The 20,448-nt window shown below is 33.1% G+C and overlaps 1 protein-coding gene across 8 annotated transcripts in view; it reads right to left on the reverse strand.

Moving 5' to 3' along the window:
- The window catches only part of LOC122712220 (monocarboxylate transporter 10-like), a 125,928-nt gene that overhangs the window by 2,575 nt on the left and 102,905 nt on the right, over positions 1 to 20,448 (reverse strand). For 7 of the 8 annotated variants that reach the window (XR_006346286.1, XR_006346287.1, XR_006346288.1 and 4 more), the window contains 4 exons: positions 19,071 to 19,239; positions 16,698 to 16,862; positions 7,638 to 7,923; positions 5,565 to 5,739 (listed from right to left, as the gene is read on the reverse strand). Coding sequence is in view for 1 of the 8 variants with exons in the window: in XM_043931676.1 (XP_043787611.1) it covers positions 5,565 to 5,739; positions 7,638 to 7,923; positions 16,698 to 16,862; positions 19,071 to 19,239 (795 nt within the window). In the remaining 7 variants the exon portion in view is untranslated. The remainder of the gene's footprint in view (positions 1 to 5,564; positions 5,740 to 7,637; positions 7,924 to 16,697; positions 16,863 to 19,070; positions 19,240 to 20,448) is intronic. The other variant, XR_006346292.1, reaches the window with a different exon arrangement.

Here is a 20,448-nt window from a genome sequence, read left to right on the forward strand (position 1 = left end):
GTAATCCTCTTACCGATGCACCGGTCATTAGCGTTGGCCGGAAATAAAGCAACGAAACACAATTTCACCTAAGCCCCGATTGTTCGATACGGCGATACTTTTTCTCCATAATTGACGCGTCGAATATTGATATTATCCGTTAACTGTATTATATTTCTATTGGTGGAAAAATGTGTCGATCAATATCGTGAGATATCCTCACGATATCGAAATTAGTTTCTGTATAAAAATTTTATCCATTAAACTTGATTATACCATTCTTAAAGTGTTTATATCAAGTCGAATCTCGTGCAAATTCAAGTTTACTTTAAAATTATTTATATATTCGATATCTTGTCATACGATTCAAATTCAATTTTCTTCATTGAATTATATTTTCATAGAAATGAACAGGTTGGACAAGTGGAATAGGTTAAGAGTTAGACTGGCATGTGACAATTGTTCTGGAGTGATTCCGATTCGCGTGGAAGCATGAAGGGTTCAGCAAACGAGACGAGATAATGAGACGCATGAAACGATGGTGAAAAAGGTTGATGAGACAATGATGATGGAGGTGAGGATGGAAGATGAAAACGATGGTGACGTATGATGACGTATGACGGCGTTGCCTACAAAAAAAATTTTTAATTAATTTAATTAATTTGGAAAAATAACATATATTTTTTTATTAATAAGAAAGCAGACAAATATATTATCAATAATCATAATATAGTTTTTTGATGCCATTTGTTATATCCATTGCTAATTAACAAATCATCAACTAATTGCCAATTAATTAATAATTGAAATATTGTATCCGACAATTTTTAATTAATTATTATTATCAATTACTTCTATTACTTTAATATTTCTTTTTAAAAAGAAAAAAAATAATTAGAAAATAGAATAATCGAAAATTTGCCTAAATAAACTTTTTCACTGCAAAATATCTTTGCTCCTTTTTTTTCTTATTCTTCTTCGTACAAACAATTCTTTCATCAACCCCAAAAATCATCCAACCCAACCATCTTCAAACCACCCCATATTTCCACCTATATCACAATCTACCCTAATACACCCTTAAAATTTTCCTACAGACATTTCCCAACACAAAAAAAAAAGTTACAAAGCTCGTCCAACTTTACTCCCCCTCTCCCTCAATTCGGGAAACGCGCAGAAAATTGCAAATTCTTTTCCTCCACCGTATAGCTCATCCACCGTGGAACGGCAACGAACTCGATCCAACAGCGCATCACTGGATAAGCCGTTTTTTTTTTTTTTTTTTTGGTAAGGTTGAAACTCTTCCTGGTCGAGCTTGTATATTTAACTCTCGCTTGTCAGCTCCTCTCCACCCCCTCGTGAAAAAAAAAAAGGAAAAAAAAAAGGGACGTTTCCACGCGTGAACGTGTGCGTGCGAGTGTGGTCGTCGGCTGAAAATACGGTTCTCCGCTGATTACGAGTTACGTTCCACGAAATTTTTGCTCGTACACCCCACGTTTTAACCCTTGTTCCCGCTTCGTGGACGTTGCACCGCGTTGCGGGCTCACTGGTCGAGAGAATTAGTATGGGCACAGGTTCAGTTTGTCGCGTTTTATTTGCACACGTGCAAATGATATTTACGTTAATGTTATTCGCGTTGAATTTTCTCGGGCTTTTTATGGAATGAAATAGGTTTTTGTTTTTTTGGAGGAGTTTTTTTTTTTTTTTTAGAGATGTAATTGAAGTTGATAGGATTGGAGATGGTTGGAGGTTGTTAATTCGGGAAGGATTAAAGCTTACGAGCTTTGTAAGCTGAATTCGTTATTTTCTGGCAACTCTCTTTGCTTATTGATATAGGGCGATATTTGGTAAATTGTGAAATAATATGGACGGGTATCGTAATGTATATGTATTACTTCGTTTATATTATTTCCAAATTTGTTTAATTTTCTTTGGTTCTGGAATATTTCGTTTTCGATATGTAAAATATTTTCTTGAAATAAATGCAGATTATAAATCTACATATTGTATTATCTATAGAAAATTTTATTGTGAATTTTGTATATAATAATGTATGGAATGGATGAAATAAATGTTTTTTTTTTTTATTATTGAATTTATTATGTTCTAATCTGTAGATAAATTTTTGATTAATTTAATTAAAAAACTAAATTGAAAAAGAATTTATTCAATATTAATTTGAACTTGCTATAAATTAACGCGTGATTGATGAACTTACAGAGAATATACTGTACAAATTTGCATTGGCTATTAATCGCGAACGATATGTTTAATGTTCCGCATCCTTGTCTTTGTGTGATCGTTGATGAAATATATACGCTGTTGGTAAATATATCAAGCCATATTTTACGATGTCCATGTGTTAAACATGATTTTATATATATCGTAAATTAAATAAAATTTATTAATAAAAATTCATCGCGTTTTCACGTACTTCAAGCATGAAAAAATATATATTTTTTATAAGCTAGAGAAACATCTTGGAGTAAGATGAAGTATTATTATAACTTTAATAATAATTATAAAAAATTTCACGAGATTGTTTTTATTTAAATAGGACGTGGATTCAAATAGTTCTCCCTTTCCCTCTCCCTCTTATTATATCTAATGTGAATAATAAAAATAATATTATTTGTTATCAGTAAATGATTAATTTGTAACATGTTAATATGTTTTATATTTCATATTTTTACTGTATAAATTTTAAATTTAAAAATTGCAATAATAATTTTTACATTTTAAACGACGATAATATCATATCTCCGATATAAAATTCGTCTAAATCGTTTCTTCCTTTCTTCCACAAAATCTCTCAGCTATTAAATCACTTTGATGGAACACAGAAATAATCGTTTTACGATAATTATCGTTTACAGATAATAAGCGGCGGTAACCTTCGCTGCAGCAATAAAAAAAAATTCCACCTCGATCGATATCATTTTCCATTAAAAGGGATGATCGACTTAAATTGCCGTAATTTTCTCTGCATTCTTTAAAACATAGAAAACTTATATTTATATAAGTTTATATTTATATTAAAACAAAACACATAAATTATTCAAGAAAACATAAATTAAGATTGAAAATAAAATAAAATTTAATGAAAATCAAATGAGATAATTCTAAATTCCATTTCTTTTCTCATTCTCGAACATTCTCAAGATTCGAAAAAGAAAAAGAAGAAGAAGAAGAAGATTGATTTAATTCTCAGATTTCTCGAGACGATCTCGATTTCAGTGGAATTGGCGAATCGCGTTGATCGCGTAGCTTGGGATTAAAATTTCACGTTCGAACGCGCGATAAAATATTCTATGCTCCTCAAACATTTTCAAACGATTCCATTGCCAAAGCTTCGTTTTCCTTCGAAATAACCGTGAGAAAACGAAATTTCAACGGATATGTTTCCCTCTCTTAAATTGTATATCGCGAATCATGGGAAAAGAATAAACGATTTTCGATTTTATCGAATTTTTAACGATGATCGCAATTTTTAATCTCGTAAAAGAACGAAGAAATGGAGGAAATAGGATTGAAAAATTGAAAAAAACTTGTTGCCGGCAAGATTGAGATTTTTCTGATTCTTTAACGTAATTTATAATTTATATTGATATATTATATTATGTTCACTATTATCGATGTTTAAATCCAAACAACTTCAAATCACATTCAGGAAATTATAAAACTATCACAAAAAGAAACCAATCAAGTGACACGAATCCCAAAAATACAGATATATGTATAAATAAACGTGTATATAATATTATATACATATATGCAAATATATATTATTCACACTATTATCAGTGCACAAATCCATCCATAATTTCAAACGTGATTTATTCTCACAAAATTAAAAAACCACCACTATCAAAAAGAACCAACTAAATGACAACAACAGATCTCAAAAATTCACAGTCTTTAACTTATCTCTTTTCTTATCACCATCCAACCAATTCGGATCGAAGACAGAGAAAAATAATTCCCTTTTGATCAAACGGTGCACCCCTCGAACAGTAAAAACTCTAAGATCGATTGACTAATTTTTTCTCCACTAACGAAATCGCTGGAAGTCTGTCTCGGCCTAGCGTCGCGTTTTAAATGCGCTTCCTCTGTCCATAGCCAACCCCATTAACGATTGCAACAGTCCTCTTTCATCCCCTCCTCACCCCTCTTTCTTCGTCAGAACGATATTCGCCTCCGCGGCCAAAGCAAAGAACGGAGGAAGGGGGTGAGACAGAGGAGGATGGAGGAGCCATCGAGGGGGTGACTCGGGGACAGAATGGAAAATACTTTGTGTCGAGAACTCGAGCCGAGGGTAAGCCGACTGAATGAGGGGGCAAAGACGTGTATGCGGCTGACACTCGAACAGCCCAGCCTGCTTCAAAAGAGTGGCACACAACCGGTGGAGGGGTGAAAGGGATGAAGTCTACCACTGAATGGAGGTTATATGTTTTAAGAAACTTCCGGCCGTCGAACTTGATGGACGAAAGCATATGTCGATGATCGTATTCCTTCTGCATATATCAGATGCTCGAGAAGCATCTTTGATTTTTGAAAAATATATCAATTTTCTTTTTTTTTTGATGTGAGTTTCTATGAGCAATTTATTTTTATTTCGCTCGATGAAGATTAGATCCTAAGTTGTATAAATTTGATTTTTGAGAAATATATCATTTTCTTTGATGTAAGTATGTTTAAGAGCAATTTATTTTTATTTTGGTTGATGAAAATTAGATTTTTAATTTTGTTGTTTTTTTTTGCATCAATTGTATAAGATCTTGTTTGAGAAATTTATTAAGGAACGAGTAATTTTCTTGAAATTTTGCTTAAAAAATATATATATCATTTGAATTCTGAATAGTATAGTAATGAAATTATATATTTTAGAAATCTATATAGAATAAAATTCAGCAATTACTTTTTATCTCTCATGTATAGTTTTTACAAGTATATCAAATTTAGTGAAACAAATAAAATTATGGTTTATAGTGTTTATGGTTTTCACCTAATATTTCTGCTCTTTTGGAATAAAGTTTCCTCATCTTAAACTAATTAGAAAAACTATAAAAACATTCAAAATTCTAAAATTATTTAACTTCAATCTTATTTAAATCCACTACTAAAACTACTACTAAATTTACATTATTTAATTCAAAATTATACCTATTTATTTTACATAAAATTTCTCCCTTTCCATTTCTAAAACAACATCTTAAAACTTTTCTTGTATCTCCAAAACTTCAAAATTAACATCAAAGAAAATTCTTTTGAAAATTTCTACCAACTTCCACCAGAATATTTCTCTCTTATTAATTCAAACCCAGATAATTAAATTATCTCAGTCTATACATTCTCAATATACATTCTCAGTATACATTCTCAGTATACATTCTGCCAAAATTCCCTTCATTTTCATTAAGAACACGGTATATATATTCAAGAAAGATCTCTTCTTGAACATCATCTCACTGAAACCAAACTTCTCGAGACGTTCCTCTTTCTCTGACCCGCTTCCACCCTCTCCGCAACTCCGTAACGCGGTTCGAGCATCCTCGCCACAACAACGTAACGGATTGTATACTGACCAACTCCGAGAAGAGCCGCCTGGCAGAGATATTGTCTGGACACCAGGCATTGGGCAGATGGTCTGGCGGTAACGACTCCCCAAGCCGCGCAACCGAGAGCCGCTGCCAAGCCTAGGCAAGTTTGCAGGAGCACGACCGCACTAGCCTCCAAACCGTCTTTGTGGCCCTGGATAGCCTGGAACCGATGTGTTTCATTAGCTGATTGATATGGAAAGAAAAGTCGGCTAGAAAAGTGATAGAAGGAAGGTTCATTTATTGGCCAGATCAATAATGTTGAAAGATGTTTGATGAATAGAATTGGTTAAAGTAGTTTCTTCAGAAGAACTAAAATTTTGGAATTTATTTTTTTAAATTTATAATAGAGGCCTGGAATTTTTGGAAATGTTTAAATGTCCAGGAATCGATAGAATTCCTAGTGTGAAATCAAGAATTTAAAGTTATTATGCTTTGGGATTTATAATAGAAATCTAGGATATTTGTAGTTAATTTTTAAAGATGTTGACACTAGATATTCAGGAATTAATAATATATCTAATGCGAATTAAGAATTTGAAATTTGTATATTTCTTAAGACTAAATTAAGGATTTGGGATTAATTTAATTTATAATAAGGTTTAAGATACAAAAAAGGTTTTGAAGATGAATTCAGATATCAAAGGAGATCCAATTAGATCCAATTGTATTTAAGGATAATTTGATAATTACGTAGCTTGAAATTACGTAGCTTTGAGATACTAGGAGTATAATTGTTGCAAGATGCGGAGGAATGTTGTTTACAAGATATATTTTAGATGGTGAATATCAGATAGTAAGGAAGAAGATTTTGTGATAAAAGAACGATGAAATATAATACTGCAATTACCATAGAATATTTAAGTCGTATCAAACTGTAAAATAATACTGTAGAAATTAAAACAATATTGAAAAAAAAACTGATCGAAACAGAAGAAACAACAATTATATCCAAAATATAAATTTATAATAAAATCTACTTATAAATAGATTTATAAATATTTATAAATAGATTTTCAGTGCTCGAAAATGATTCCTACAGATCCAAGAACAATTTCATGAATTTCTATAGAGTTTGAAATACTAACTAATATATACATACACATACACAGAAACAGAAACAGAATGGTAGAGAGGCAGGGTTAGCCACGATTATGAGTATGTAAGCTTGCTAACTTTAACGAAACTTCATTCGAGGATAAAGTTGCTAACTGTGGTCCGTTGGCTGTGGTTTCTCTGATTGTTGTTGAGGTGTACGCATGTTCCTGGCAGTTTGATTCGACCATTTCGAACTGACCAACCATCTGTCAACTGAGCTTTTCGTTCAAAAGTTAACTCCATTACTATTTCCATTTTCGACACACCGTACATATATACGACAGAATTCTAACTGTTGGAACGAAATTTTGATTCAGGTCCAGTTAACTCAACTTCCACCGATTAAATCCACTAATCTGACCACGAACTCGTATTATTTACGCAAGAAATTGCACATAGTGGAAACAATCAGCAATTTCTATTACACGACTTATTTGTCTCTGGTTTAGATAAATGAAGTTCTCAATTGTAAATCGAAAGAGAATTGCAACGATTTCAAACTAATCACAGTCTTCGAGTAATAATTTAATTCGATGCAAAGTACGTACAAAACTTTTATTTATTGAATATATTTACTGGATTTAGAGATTTCAAGTATAACTAATAAAGATTAAAGATCCAACAAATAATTCTTTAAGAATTTTTTTTAATTTTTCTTCATTAGTTTAATATTACTTAGCTAACCAAAAAGAAACAATCTTTGTCTAATTCTAATCATAAAAATCATTACACATCACCTATGATATATATATATATATGTATGAATATTTCTTTAAAGGAAAATTCTACATTATATTTTTCTGTTTTTTAGGAACAAGGAAAAGATTGTTTCCTTTATCAATTTATTTTCTCAAAATTACAAAATTAACCAACCAAGCTATCCAACCACGTTCACAGGTTCAACAACAACCCTTTTGTGTAAACCATCAACTTGCCTTTTGGCACGCTAATTAAGGTACTCACGATGTAAAAGGCGGGCGTATAAAGACCGAAACCGGCTGCCCCGGCAGCCAGCATCAACATCCTGACAGGGCGACTTCCAAGAGGGCTGAGATCCACCCACGGCTGCCTTGGCGGCTTCGACGGGGTCTTCTTCTCCTTCAACTTCCCACCTCGTTGATTTTTCACGTGTAACATTGCCCGCCGTTGCGGATGATAAAGAGAGGCGCTCTTATAAATCAAACCCAGGAAGAAGGCCAAGGAGAGGGCTCCGGTTACCGACTGCATCCCACGCTCCCAGCCCAGCTTTCTGAGGAAACATCGTGTCGTTACGATCACAGAAAAGAATCGTTTATTTTTACGTAACTTTCGAACCCTTTTTTAAAGTGCTTTCGCTTTTCTCTATTTACATTCTCTCTCATTTTGTTTGTAATCTTTTAATCTAATCTAACTTGATAATTTAACGAATTGATTGAAAATTCTTGCAATTAGCGACCGATTTTAATTATAATACACGTTGATAATATAATACACGTTGATAAAATTGAAACTTGTTATAAATTATTTTTGTTAAATTTAGAAGTTATTATATTATAAGAACAAAGTTTTGATCTATAATTCCATGGAAATTTGCTATTTTAATTTTTCATTTTTATTTTATAAGGGATGGAGAAAGAAGAATAATCTTGTTCACGCAGAAAGAGGAAATTTTTTTTACTTTATCGCCTTCCAATGAGAATTCCGAACAATCCAACCGGAGAAAAGAGGAATCCAGTTAAGAAAAGGCGAAATTACGCGCGATGGATTCATGGCCGCTTAGGTTTCGTCGAACGGAGAAAGAGAGGGAAAGAGAAAGAGACAGAGACAGAGAGGTTTCTGTTTCGTCGTTGGCTGAAAACGACCGCAAACTTCATAACGCGACGTTTCGCCGCAACTGGAGTCAGTAAACTCGAGCCGGCAGCGAGCCTTCCACGCTTTTGTTTCGACGAGGCATTAAACTTTACACGTGGTGGATCGTTTGTAATTCTATGAGAAGGGAAATTTCCACTTTTTTCTTCCTTCTTTCTTTTTTTTTCTTTTTTTCTTTTTTTTCAAACTCTTTTCCAACGTTTTTTACGCAGTGACAATTTTTTTTCCGAGCACGTTATGACGAATAACGAACCTTGGTCCCGTCTGCCTCGATAAATGTTATCCCCGAAACGAAATTTTTTATTCGTCCTACCACGCATGGATTCGTACTATTTGCGTACAAAAGGTGTGAATTGTTGAATTGTTTTTAGCTTACTCGCTCGTCCAGATTTAATTGTTCCATTCTTTTTTTTTCTTTTTTTTTTTTTTTTGAATATGTTCGGATCTCTTATCAACAAAATTAAAATAGATTTTTTCTCATTCTAATTGTAAATCTTATTCGAGAATTTAATAAATCAACGAACGGAATAAGAATTTTGAAGAAACGTGAGATAAAAAATTAATCTACGTTTTGTAAATCAAAGGACGAATCTGAAACGACATATAAATAAAGATAGAAATTTAAATAATGGGGTCGAAACGACGAACACGTAAAAGCTAATATCTGATTGCTCGTTGGAATACATGAATATTCTGTTTACCGGGTTACTGCATCGTCGTTTGACTACGTACGAGCATCATAGAACCCCATGCGAGATGCCAGGTCAGGTAGACATAGACCACGTCTGACTCGATACGGGATTATTCTCCTCGCCTGTCGGTACATTACCGCTCTACTTGCACAGATGTTGACCTCTTCTACTTGCCTGTATACAAGTGTACCTGCGCTACTTATCTGGCTAGATACGGTATCGCCGATGGAAACGCCCCGTTGAACTTAAAATGGAACTGCTTACTCGGTGCGCACACGATATCGTTCTGTTTAATTACATGCACTTTCTGCGAATGGTCACTCCGCTTAATCACAATAATAACGATATATCTATCACGCTCCACTCGTTCTTCTTTCCTTTCACCAACGATTCTTATCTTCTTTCGACGATTTGATTTTATTCACTTTATTTCAAATTTCAAATTTTTGGATTAGATTTTAGCATGCTTCCCATTCTAGAGTTTTCCTTTCAATTTTTATCGCAAATCATCATCTCGATTTTTGAGATCTAAAGAATATAAATAAAATAAGATATGCAACAAAATAATCTTTCACTCGACTAGGAAAAATTTACGTAATTTTTTTTTTTTTTTTTCCTACTCGACAAGAAAGAATTTAGGTCGAGAAGGGTCGAAGGAACGAGAGACGAGTTGATTCTCGCGTGTCAGCCATGAACAATAGCCCATCCTTATTCGTCGCTTATTGCAGGGGTGAAAGACGGAGGGCAACCGTCAGCCGACGTTTACGACGTTCCTACGCGTTTCCTCGAGAACACCTTTTATTTCCTTCTCTCGGCTGCCACGTGCGCTTTCTTCCACACACGAGGGACGTATCGTTTTACGGTGGTGTGTTACAGGCATAATAAATAACAGGTGACGAGGTATTATGATCGTCTTGCCTAGCACGGCCGTACGCGTAACACGTGTCGCGTTAATGTCGTACTTATACCACTGGCACGTCCATTCTCGAGCACGCGTTCTCTTGTTTAACGGTTTTATCGATTGCAATATGATTAAAACTTGCAGTGTTCCCCATTTTTGTGTTTTCTAACGAACTTGTTGTCACTGAATCCGATTTTAAAGTTTGTTGTATTGAGGAGAAGTAATTAAAATATGAAAAGCTACAATAAGGGAAATAAAAGAGAAAAATGAAACACTAAAATAATGGAAAGTTGATCAATAAATTGAATTATTAAAATAATTATTAGAATAGAATCGATCAAAAAAATATAACAATTTCATGTAATTGGTATAAATATGTAGTCACGCTAACTTTATGGGGACATATATCTATTTCATAGCTTGTCAAACGTGAAATTATACCCACTTGTCGGACTCTATACATATTTCCCTGTTATATTTCCCTGTTAGTTGTTCAGTTAGCTATAAACTCGTTTTACTCGAGTTTTCACATGATTGTACTTCACTCGGCTAAACGCGGATTCTATTCTACTTGTTTGCATATTACAAGAACGCTTGTTCTACTTTCCACCCGAACAGATTTCGATTCTTCTCCATTTCCATTTCTGTTTTGAATTTCACATCGGTTATCAAGTGTCTTTTCAAAATTAATATCATTCCAATATTTATTTTCAATTTAACGAGATAAATATCTCTCGTAATAAAGAAATCACAGAGAATATTTCTGCAACGAGATCTTCCCTTCATTTCCCAAGTTAAATTAATAGCGAAAAATAAATAATAAATAATAAATAACAATACTCTCTCTCTCTCTTATCTAATTATCCAATTTCATTCCACGCAGAACACATAAGAATATCAACCCTTTTTACACACGAAGACATGTATACAAATTCTTGAAATCTGAAACTCCCCTTGATTTATTCCTATAAAGCAAAACGAACATTCTCAGAAGATTCACTCTTGAGAACCACGCGTAGAAATTATAACTTATAAATTATAAATTTATAAGATAAAAATAAATGATAATGATGAAAGTACCAACGAAAATCCACACAACTCGCAGGAAGTTGAAATATAAGTTTGCGACTGCAACAGCCGCCGAATACGCGTGAATTTCAACGCCCACGCACTTTTCGTGTAACCAAGGGCAACGCGATTTTTCCATCCCACGCATCCGATAAATCTACCTCTGTCTTCTATCTCTATTCTGGCCGTACTCTATTCAATGCCGGGTATTCACCGCGCCGCCGAGAGAGAAAGAGAGAGAGAGAAAAAAAAGAGCATCAATCGGGATATCTCGCATCTGAAACAGCGCAGAAAGTTAGCAAACGTCGAAATGATACAGAGACTTGGGCGAAACGTTGGCCACCATCAATCAAACGCCATTCGACGGCCCATCAATCAATGATCAAACCAATCAACGGTGTTGCTCGATCGATGAAACGTCGTCGTCGCGTCGTTCAACGCAGTTGTTGATGAATATCTAGCTAGAAAAAATATTTGAAAAAAAAAAATATATATATATTTTTTCGATCGAACGAGAAATTTTCATTTTCTTGTAATTAGAATCTCGTGTTCTTGGAAAAAGAGAATTGTGGTTCAATTATCGAAATATCGAATATATTTTATATACTATATGAAATTTGAGAAATTAATTCTGAATCGATGTCGATTAACAAAATTATCGTACAACGTACGAACAATTGTTTTTAACTTTTTTTTTCGATATCAAGCACAAGTTTTTGAATTTCAAGAAAAATATGTATGAACGAGTTGTGATAGAGCATCGAACAAACTCAAAAGCGGCGAATTACGAAATTAGAGAGATGTAACTCGATCGTTATTAGCGTGTGTACGAATAAACGAAGCAGACCAGCATTCGTTCTGTTTAGGAAATTATAGGAAATGAAATTGTATCGTGCGCTGCTTGCCACTAATTGAACGAATTCACATTCTCGTTTCTCGGGAATATTTAGAGAATCCTGTAATAGATAAAATTACATGGTTAACAGACTTTTATTTCACGAGTTCGTTCAAATAATGGAAAAAAGCCTCATAAACTGAATTATTTTAAAATAACTAAAATTTTATATTTCATTTACTTTTTCGTCTATTCGTTTCGCTTTTCTCTTAATATAACATTTTCTTCATCGATCAATTTTCTTCTTGTAGAATTATTATACTGTATATGATTTTACAATGTTTTTAATTTTTGTAAAAATTTCGTAAATTAATTTAATTAAAATTAACAAACAAAAAGTAGTTCTATCTTCGTTAATAGAAGATCCATAAAAAGACAGTAAAGTTTCTGTTCCGTTTAAAGTTTGAAGATATTTTTGTAAAAAATATAATCAATGAATGTAAGATAGAAATTAAAAAAAATGTTTATTCAAACAAAATGTTTATTAAAACAAAAAATAGTTCTATCTTCGTTAATAGAAGATCCATAAAAAGACAGTAAAGTTTCTGTTCTGTTTAAAGTTTGAAGATATTTTTGTAAAAAATGTAATCAATGAATGTAAGATAGAAATTAAAAAAAATGTTTATTCAATTAGCAAGCATTAAATTTTTACTTTGACGAATGATTTAAAATCGAATCGAAGTTTTGGAGTCGAATTTGCATTTGGATTATTCTCGGCCGAAGAAACTCGACGCCACGCACCTGCAATGCAGTGGATTCGCTTGTGTGCCATGGATCACCTGTCCAGACGCGGGAAAAGCATTAATCCGTTGGCAAATGGCTAGAAATCGAGTCTGATCTCCGACGATTAAGCTATCTTAACGATGCAACAAGTCATTTTGGTGATTCGAGGATTTCCTTTAGCTATTCACTCATTTCCCTTCAAATCTTTGGGTATATTGGAACAAGATTGATAATTTTCAAATCTTTGAATTTTGTTCGTTCAAAAGAAATAAAAATAATTTAATATAAATCTAGAATCAATGGCAATAAATAAGAATCAATGCCAAGTAAAGATAATTTCATATAAAAGCAAATTCCTTTGAAACGAATTTATTCTTCTTGGAATTTCTCCTATATTCGATCTCTAGAATATTATTTAAACAGAGTTTCTTCTTCACGTTTTTACATAACATGGACAAATACATGGACAAAAACATGAAAATCGTAAAAACGAATTATAGAACTTATTCGCCTCGTTTCTTTTCGATCCTTAAAAATATAACTTAACACACAATCATAAATCTACGGATTTGGATTAATATTCCTGAAAAATAAATTTTGAAAGATAGTTAAACAATAATAAATTTTAATAGAAAAGTTTCAGATTAAATTTAATTTTAAATTTCAAGAACGAAAAACGCAGGACAAAATGTTCGAGAGAATGTTCTAAACATCAAAAGAAAACTTCTTGAAATGAACTTATAATCCATCAAACTAGATTTCGACGTGCCCAACTTTAACTTTTAGCCCCGAGTTACCCCGTACGAGATTTAATTATGAGCACTGTCATCCTCGTCAAATTTACGATCTTTCCTCTGGGTTCGTTTAATTAAAAGCATTTCGAACGGGCCATTTCTTCGTTCTTCACTGCCGTTTAATATTCGCCGGTGATCGAACCGTCAAACTAACGAGGAACACCGGGGAAAAGTAATTCTCGAAAGACTTTTCGTTTCTGGGATTGAGATGTCGAGAGCAAGAAGATGATTCGTTCGAGGGTGTTCGAGAAATTTTGGAAAATTATTATAACAATGATTCAAGTAAAAATTTATGAAAATTACGAAGAAAAACGAATTCTCAAGATAAATACAATAATAACGTGATAGATCTATCATTTGTCAGAAAGTGAAATAAAGCGATAATGGTCAGACGAATAAAGCATTTCTTCGGAGTAAGAATGAAGTATCGGAAAAAAGACATGAAAATATTCAATAAAATAAATTAAATTTGAAAATTATTTATCGTTAAGAAAATTATGAAAGTATACGATATTTTACGATATAGTTATTTAGAACATAATGAAATCGAGGAAGTATATATATATATATATATATATATATATATATTATGTATATATTATGGTACTCGAGTAAGTAGAAGAGGATCGTATCTAGCCAGACAAGCAAAATTTCCGATATAACGAGGAAATTACGCGTTAGAAAAGTAGAACGAGATCATATTTGATTCAGCAACCAGAATTGCTTTAATCATGGAAAGTGAGTATGTTCTTTCATGCAGAACGAGTCCACTTCAAGATATTTTCTTTTTCAATGCGATTTACAAAAGAAATATATATAAAAAAATTTTTATTTCCGCTTAGTTTAAACAAGAAAATTTTACTCCCGATTTTTATTTCATTTTATCATATGCTAGAAGCATATGCTATTTCCATCGCAATACACCATATGAACGTGATATATTAGAACACGTGTTAGAATTTATCGACGTTCGGACAAACATCAACGACAAATAAATTGTACTGACGTTAGAAATGGAACGGAGCATCGAGAAAAATGGACGTGCAATTATTTCTACGCGTCCTGTTTTCAACGACACGGATAAAGTAAAAATCCATTTTTTTTTTTTTTTTTTTTTTGAAATTTCATTCCTTGCAATTTACATCGTTCGTCGTTACGCGTCGATACTTAACAGATACCTCTGTGATCTTCGTTTTTCTTTCACGTCGATAACACGTGGCAGAAAATCGTTTGCAAAATAATCGACAATCGTTGAAGGAAAAAAAAAAAATTGACGATAAAAAACGGTTAAATTGCTCGCGTGAGAAAAAACGTGATATCAAATAACGTGATTGGTGGTCGATTTGTTTCGTTCAATTGTATGAAACGTGTTCGAGCAAGAATATATCGAAATGTTTGAACGAAGTAATTATTTCTGTTACACTTCTATTTCTCGATTTTTAATTTCTTGTCTTCTTTGAATACGAATTATCGATTTAATATATGAGAAATATTATATTTCGATGTAAAATTATTCAATGAGTCGATTTATTTACGTGATCTTACGTTTCTTTTAAATTTCACTTCTTAATTACTACATAGATTTAATATTTTATTACACATGATATTAATTTATTTGTTTAAAGTCGTATTTCTTATTTGTCTAATTAATCATTCATCTAATATTTAATTGTACGTTAAATTATCGTCGACGCATAATTGTTGACGTGTAATCTATGTGTTTGATTAAACGATATCGTGTATTTATTTGATTAATATGTGATTATTGTCGCGCGAGATAGCGAGCCGTTCTACTTGCTCGATTACATTCAATTCTATTCTACTTAGAGCTCCAGAGACATTGATGTTATGATTCTATTTATCCATTCAGATATATGTATCTATTCTACTTATTAGGCGGCCATAGTTATTCAGCTGGCCCCGTCGGATCAGATATACAACTGCTCTACTTGTTCGATCACACGCGATTCAAATTCCATTTTCCTGTACCAACAATGATGTATTCTACTTGCTTGTCTATACGCGTGATTATTGTGCACCTCATAATTGAACATCGTAGCAATAGCTATTTTAATATCCGACTTTAAAATTCGATTTTAACGAATAGGAACATATATCGCGGAATAATAAATATATTTGACAAATTCCCCATTTTAATTACAAAGTTTTCACTATTATATAACAAAAACTATTAAACTGAAACTAATTTTCAGTACGACGAATCCTCCACCCATAGAAAATTCTCTAGAGAGCTTTCGCCACGTATAGTCAATTAAATCTTTCGACGCGAAACAACTTTTATAAATATCGAACTTCTATAATTTTAACGGTTTTAACTCTCAGCTTAAGTAACTTCTACTGTTATTTCCACAGTTTTACTCCAATTCGATTCCAATTTTTTTCTCCAGTAATCAACGATATTAAACTTTTTATAACGAATCTTTCATATATCTCTTTTAACATTAAATCTATTAATTCTTTCGTCTTGAATTCTGTAATCAAAAAATACCAAATTTAAATCAATTTTGATTGAAGCAAAATCACTTCGCGTTAATCAAATCATAACAAAATTTCAAATCAAAACTTGAATCTCTTCCCTTCGAAACATTTCACATAATCGAATATCGCTCGAACGAAATTCTCCAAAATAATCTTCCCTACGTCAAAAAATTTCAAATCGAAATGTAAATCGTCTCGATATAAATCACTTTTTTGCTTCTACACATTCGACATTCCAAAAATTCCACTTAAATCAATTTTCACTCGAACTCGAAACCCTTTTACAACAACTTTCGCCTCATATACCGAAATTTCAATTCCTAAATCTTCATCGATCTTCTCGAAAATATAAATCTAACTTTTCACGTTACTTACACATATACGTGCAACGATCAAATGTATCAAATCAATTTTCGCCCAAGCAAAAATTCCTCCTCCTCCTCCAAGGAATTCCCCTCGCATCAAATTAAAATTGAGAATCTCACCGCGAAAACACCATTTAATATTCTATTATTAATATTCTATTCCCACGTCATCGTTCCAACGAGTTATTCGACGAATATTCCTATCTGGCGGAGGAAATACAACCGATATATAACTTACCCGACTGCCTCCCTGTAGAAGACGCTGAAGAGCACGATCCCCACCCCCGTGCCAGCTTGCACGACCATCTCGACGAACTCTCGCCGTTTTCTGAAGTAATGGCCCAGCACCAGACCGGCAGTTTCTCTCACGAGGCCAGCCCCGGTGCCCAACACCACGCCGTAGCTGTTACATTTTGCAACCGGTGAATCGTTCCAGTTCGTGCTATCGCAGTACTGGGAATAGCTTGACGATTCGTGAACAGGGAGAGAGGGGGAGCGGAGGTGTGCAGACAGAGGAATACGCGAATCCGGACCAAGTTTGAGGCGGATTTACGGGATGCGGGTTGTTTCCTCGAAATCGGCAAATTCGCTCCTGTTCCTTGCGAGAGGATCGAGAGATGTTGCGTGAATTTAACAGTTAAAGTTAAGAATAAAGTTACTTCGATGATTCGCCTCGTTCTAAACAAAATTCATCGTTCGAATAACGGGAAATGAGTGTAGTTGCAAAGAGTCATCAAGAGTTGAACGTTGAAATGTTATTTTGAATAAGTAATTGGTTAAAGTAACTTTATTCGAAATGTTTAATTAATTATTTTTTTGTTAATTAGGGATTCACGCCCAAGTCTGGTGAGAAATAACTAATAACTAAATAACTAATAACTAAATAAATAATCGCGAAAGTTTGAGGTAATTTGGTATGAAATTAATAATTCGATAATGTTTTTATGGAAGTGGATTAAAGATTACAAAGGAACGGAATGAAGAGAAAATGGATCCCTTGATAATTTTTGAGGAAAATTAATATAATACTTTTCGCAAAGTTTCTTTCCCTTTCTTTCTTTTTTTCTTTTGACGGAAAATAAATTACATCGCATTTTCCTTTTTCTTTTCCTTTTCCTTTTCCACTTTAATGCTATTGCACTATTTGTTAACGCTATTTGTCTCATATATTTCTCGGGCCAAATCCTGTTAATTCTTCCTTTTCGTGTAGCTAAGCTTTCAACGAAGACCGATCGACTTCGATTCGGGCTATCGAAAGGTCGTATCTCAAGGAAGCCGCAAGGGTCCCGCGTATTCTTCCCTCCCGTCCATTTTTCACTTCCAGAAAAACTCAGTTTTGCGTTTCAAATAAGGAACGAGTGTCCCGGCGTTAATTCGTATTACTTTCAATTTGAATTTTAAATGGAAGCCTCTTCTACCTTCGTTGTACTTGCGCGTACAAAAATATCGCGTAAAAAAAAAAAAGAAAAATAATAATTAAATTCGTTACGTTGAAAAGTATTTTTTAAAAATTTCAAAACAGGAATTGGAAAAATTTCGAGGAGGACTTGAAGAAATTGGAAGAACGAATTTGCCAGAATTTCATGGAAACGCGAACTAATTCATCAAGATTTAAGAAAACGCGAATTATTCTGCAAGGATTCCGAGGAATAAATTCATGAGGTTTCGAGATTAATAATTCATCATTAAAAATTCAACGTGAATAAATTAATTTTCGAGAAAAATTAATTGATTTACAAATCAATTTAATTCGCGACACGATTTTTTTCATTGTTGAACGAATGGTGTTACTGTAGGGGGAAAAAAGGCTCGTGAGATTTATCCACGAAGCAGGGAGCAGAATTGTAATTTTTAAAACGAGCTAGCATTTGTTGCGTTTCGGATGAATTATTAATTCTATGCAAGCGTGCGTTGCAATCTCTGATTTTCAGCGGGAGTTCGGAACAAGTTTTTTGCGAGTTTACTTTGAAAGTTAAAATGGATAGGGAAGGAAAAAAAAAATAATTAAAGAAACAAAATAAATAAAAAAATAAAGAAAGAAAGTCCACGAATTAATTTTATCTTTGAGATTTAAACGCGAGGAAAGTTTTTAATTAAATGCACGATACTAAATTCGAAACAATTTCTCCGACTAAAATTAAAAGAAGGGATAATCGTCATGCTTTATCATTATCTTTCATTCACGAGAAAACAAGTTTCCAAACGCTTATAGAATTAATCAACTCTGTACTTTGAATTAATTAAAAACTTCAGAGATCACTTCAAGTCCCTTCTTCACAAATTTACCGTGTAAATAATTCATTAAATTCAAAATTTATACAAATTTATTCAATAAATATTTTTCTAAGTATCTACTTTTTCAATTCCGGGTTGATTTATTATTAGCGCGAAGCAACGTGTTAAACTAAACGCTAGAAATTACCAAACTTAAAAAAACTTGAAAAAATATCGATATCCCTCCTAATATTGCTTTAATTTTATTCATCGTTAAATATTTTAATTACAAATTCGATAATTCTAGCGTTCTAATAAGTCAAATAAATTCAAAGAAATACGAAATAATGATTGTAAGTTTTTAGAAAAGAAAAGAAAAAAGTGTGGAGTCGCTCACCTAAGGAGTACCTGGTGCAATTCTGCGGCGAAAGAGGTGAAGAGGGAGGCCAATGCCAGCACGAGACCCCCGATCACCGCTGTAAGCCTTGTACTTCCTCGACGACACGCGCCAACTACCAAGGGTGCCGATCCACGCGAGACGGCAGCGCTCAAAGCGCCCACCCACGCTGAAACGTTAATTCGATAGTTAGTCTAAGCCAAAAACTCAACTTACACTCGTTCCACTCGTTTTCTCCCAAGTGAAATCTACCGAGGAGAACACGTACGCGTATCTACTCCATGGAAATCGGAGTGGAATTTTTTTTCCAATTTGGAAAAGTGACTTTTCGGATTCGGAATAAATATCGTGAGTAAAATTCGCTCGAATATTTCTCGATACGCCATTTAAATCTTCCATTATTATCCAATTCTTCTTCTTTCTTTATTTTATAATAATGGTCTTATTTTATTTTATCTATATAATTTATATAATTTTATCTATCAAGAAAAAGGAGATCTTCGATTCGATTCCTATCGAAATTAATCTACAACATACAACATAAAATCTACATTTCCATTGGAAATGATTAAATATAATAAATCTCGTACTTCCAACATAAAAATAATATTCCTGTCTCGACATCCAATTCTTAATATCTACCTAAGGAAGAAAGATTCGATTCGATTCCCCGATTCGATCGATCAATCTCATTTGAAGAAGAAGATGATCCAAAATTCTTATTTTATATTATTATTATTTTATAATAATGGTCTAATTATCGTAATGGTCAACGATGATTACAAAAATCGATGTCCAATAAAAAAATATTAAAAATAATGAATGAGATTCGATCTGAAAGTAAGAATTGCGAGGATCGATTCGAATCCATCCTTTTGAAAACTCAACTTTTTAACGTTCTTTTATTGTTCCACGAGGAATGTCATCCTGAAATTTCATGCAATCTCGGTTACTCATATTTTACGGTTAATTAGGAGGCCGATGGAGCGATTCACGTAACCAATTCGAGTAATTAAGCGGGGATCTCCCGCTTAATTTGTTCACATTACGCTCTTCTAATTAGTTTGATGAAAAGAGGTGGCGCGCTCGCGAGGAAATTCTTTTCCATTATTTTGCGGGACGGCCGTTTTATCGGGGGACCAACAATATGTTGAAACGTTAAGAAGGATCGAGGCAGGATATGAGGAATTTTATTGTTTGACGGTTCTATTTATCTAAAAAAAAAAAAAAAAAAAAAAAAATGACCTCTTTAGTTAAAATTTCTTAACATTGGCGTCAATTTTGTTTCCAACTTTCTATAGTGTATATACGTGAAATTTGAAATATTGGAACACGTTTTGTGAGATGAGAAAATGCTGAAAGGAATTTAACGTTAAAT

This window comes from Apis laboriosa, unplaced genomic scaffold (genome assembly GCF_014066325.1).
Source record: "Apis laboriosa isolate Shangri-la unplaced genomic scaffold, ASM1406632v1 scaffold1_cov151, whole genome shotgun sequence".
Lineage (NCBI taxonomy): Eukaryota > Metazoa > Arthropoda > Insecta > Hymenoptera > Apidae > Apis > Apis laboriosa.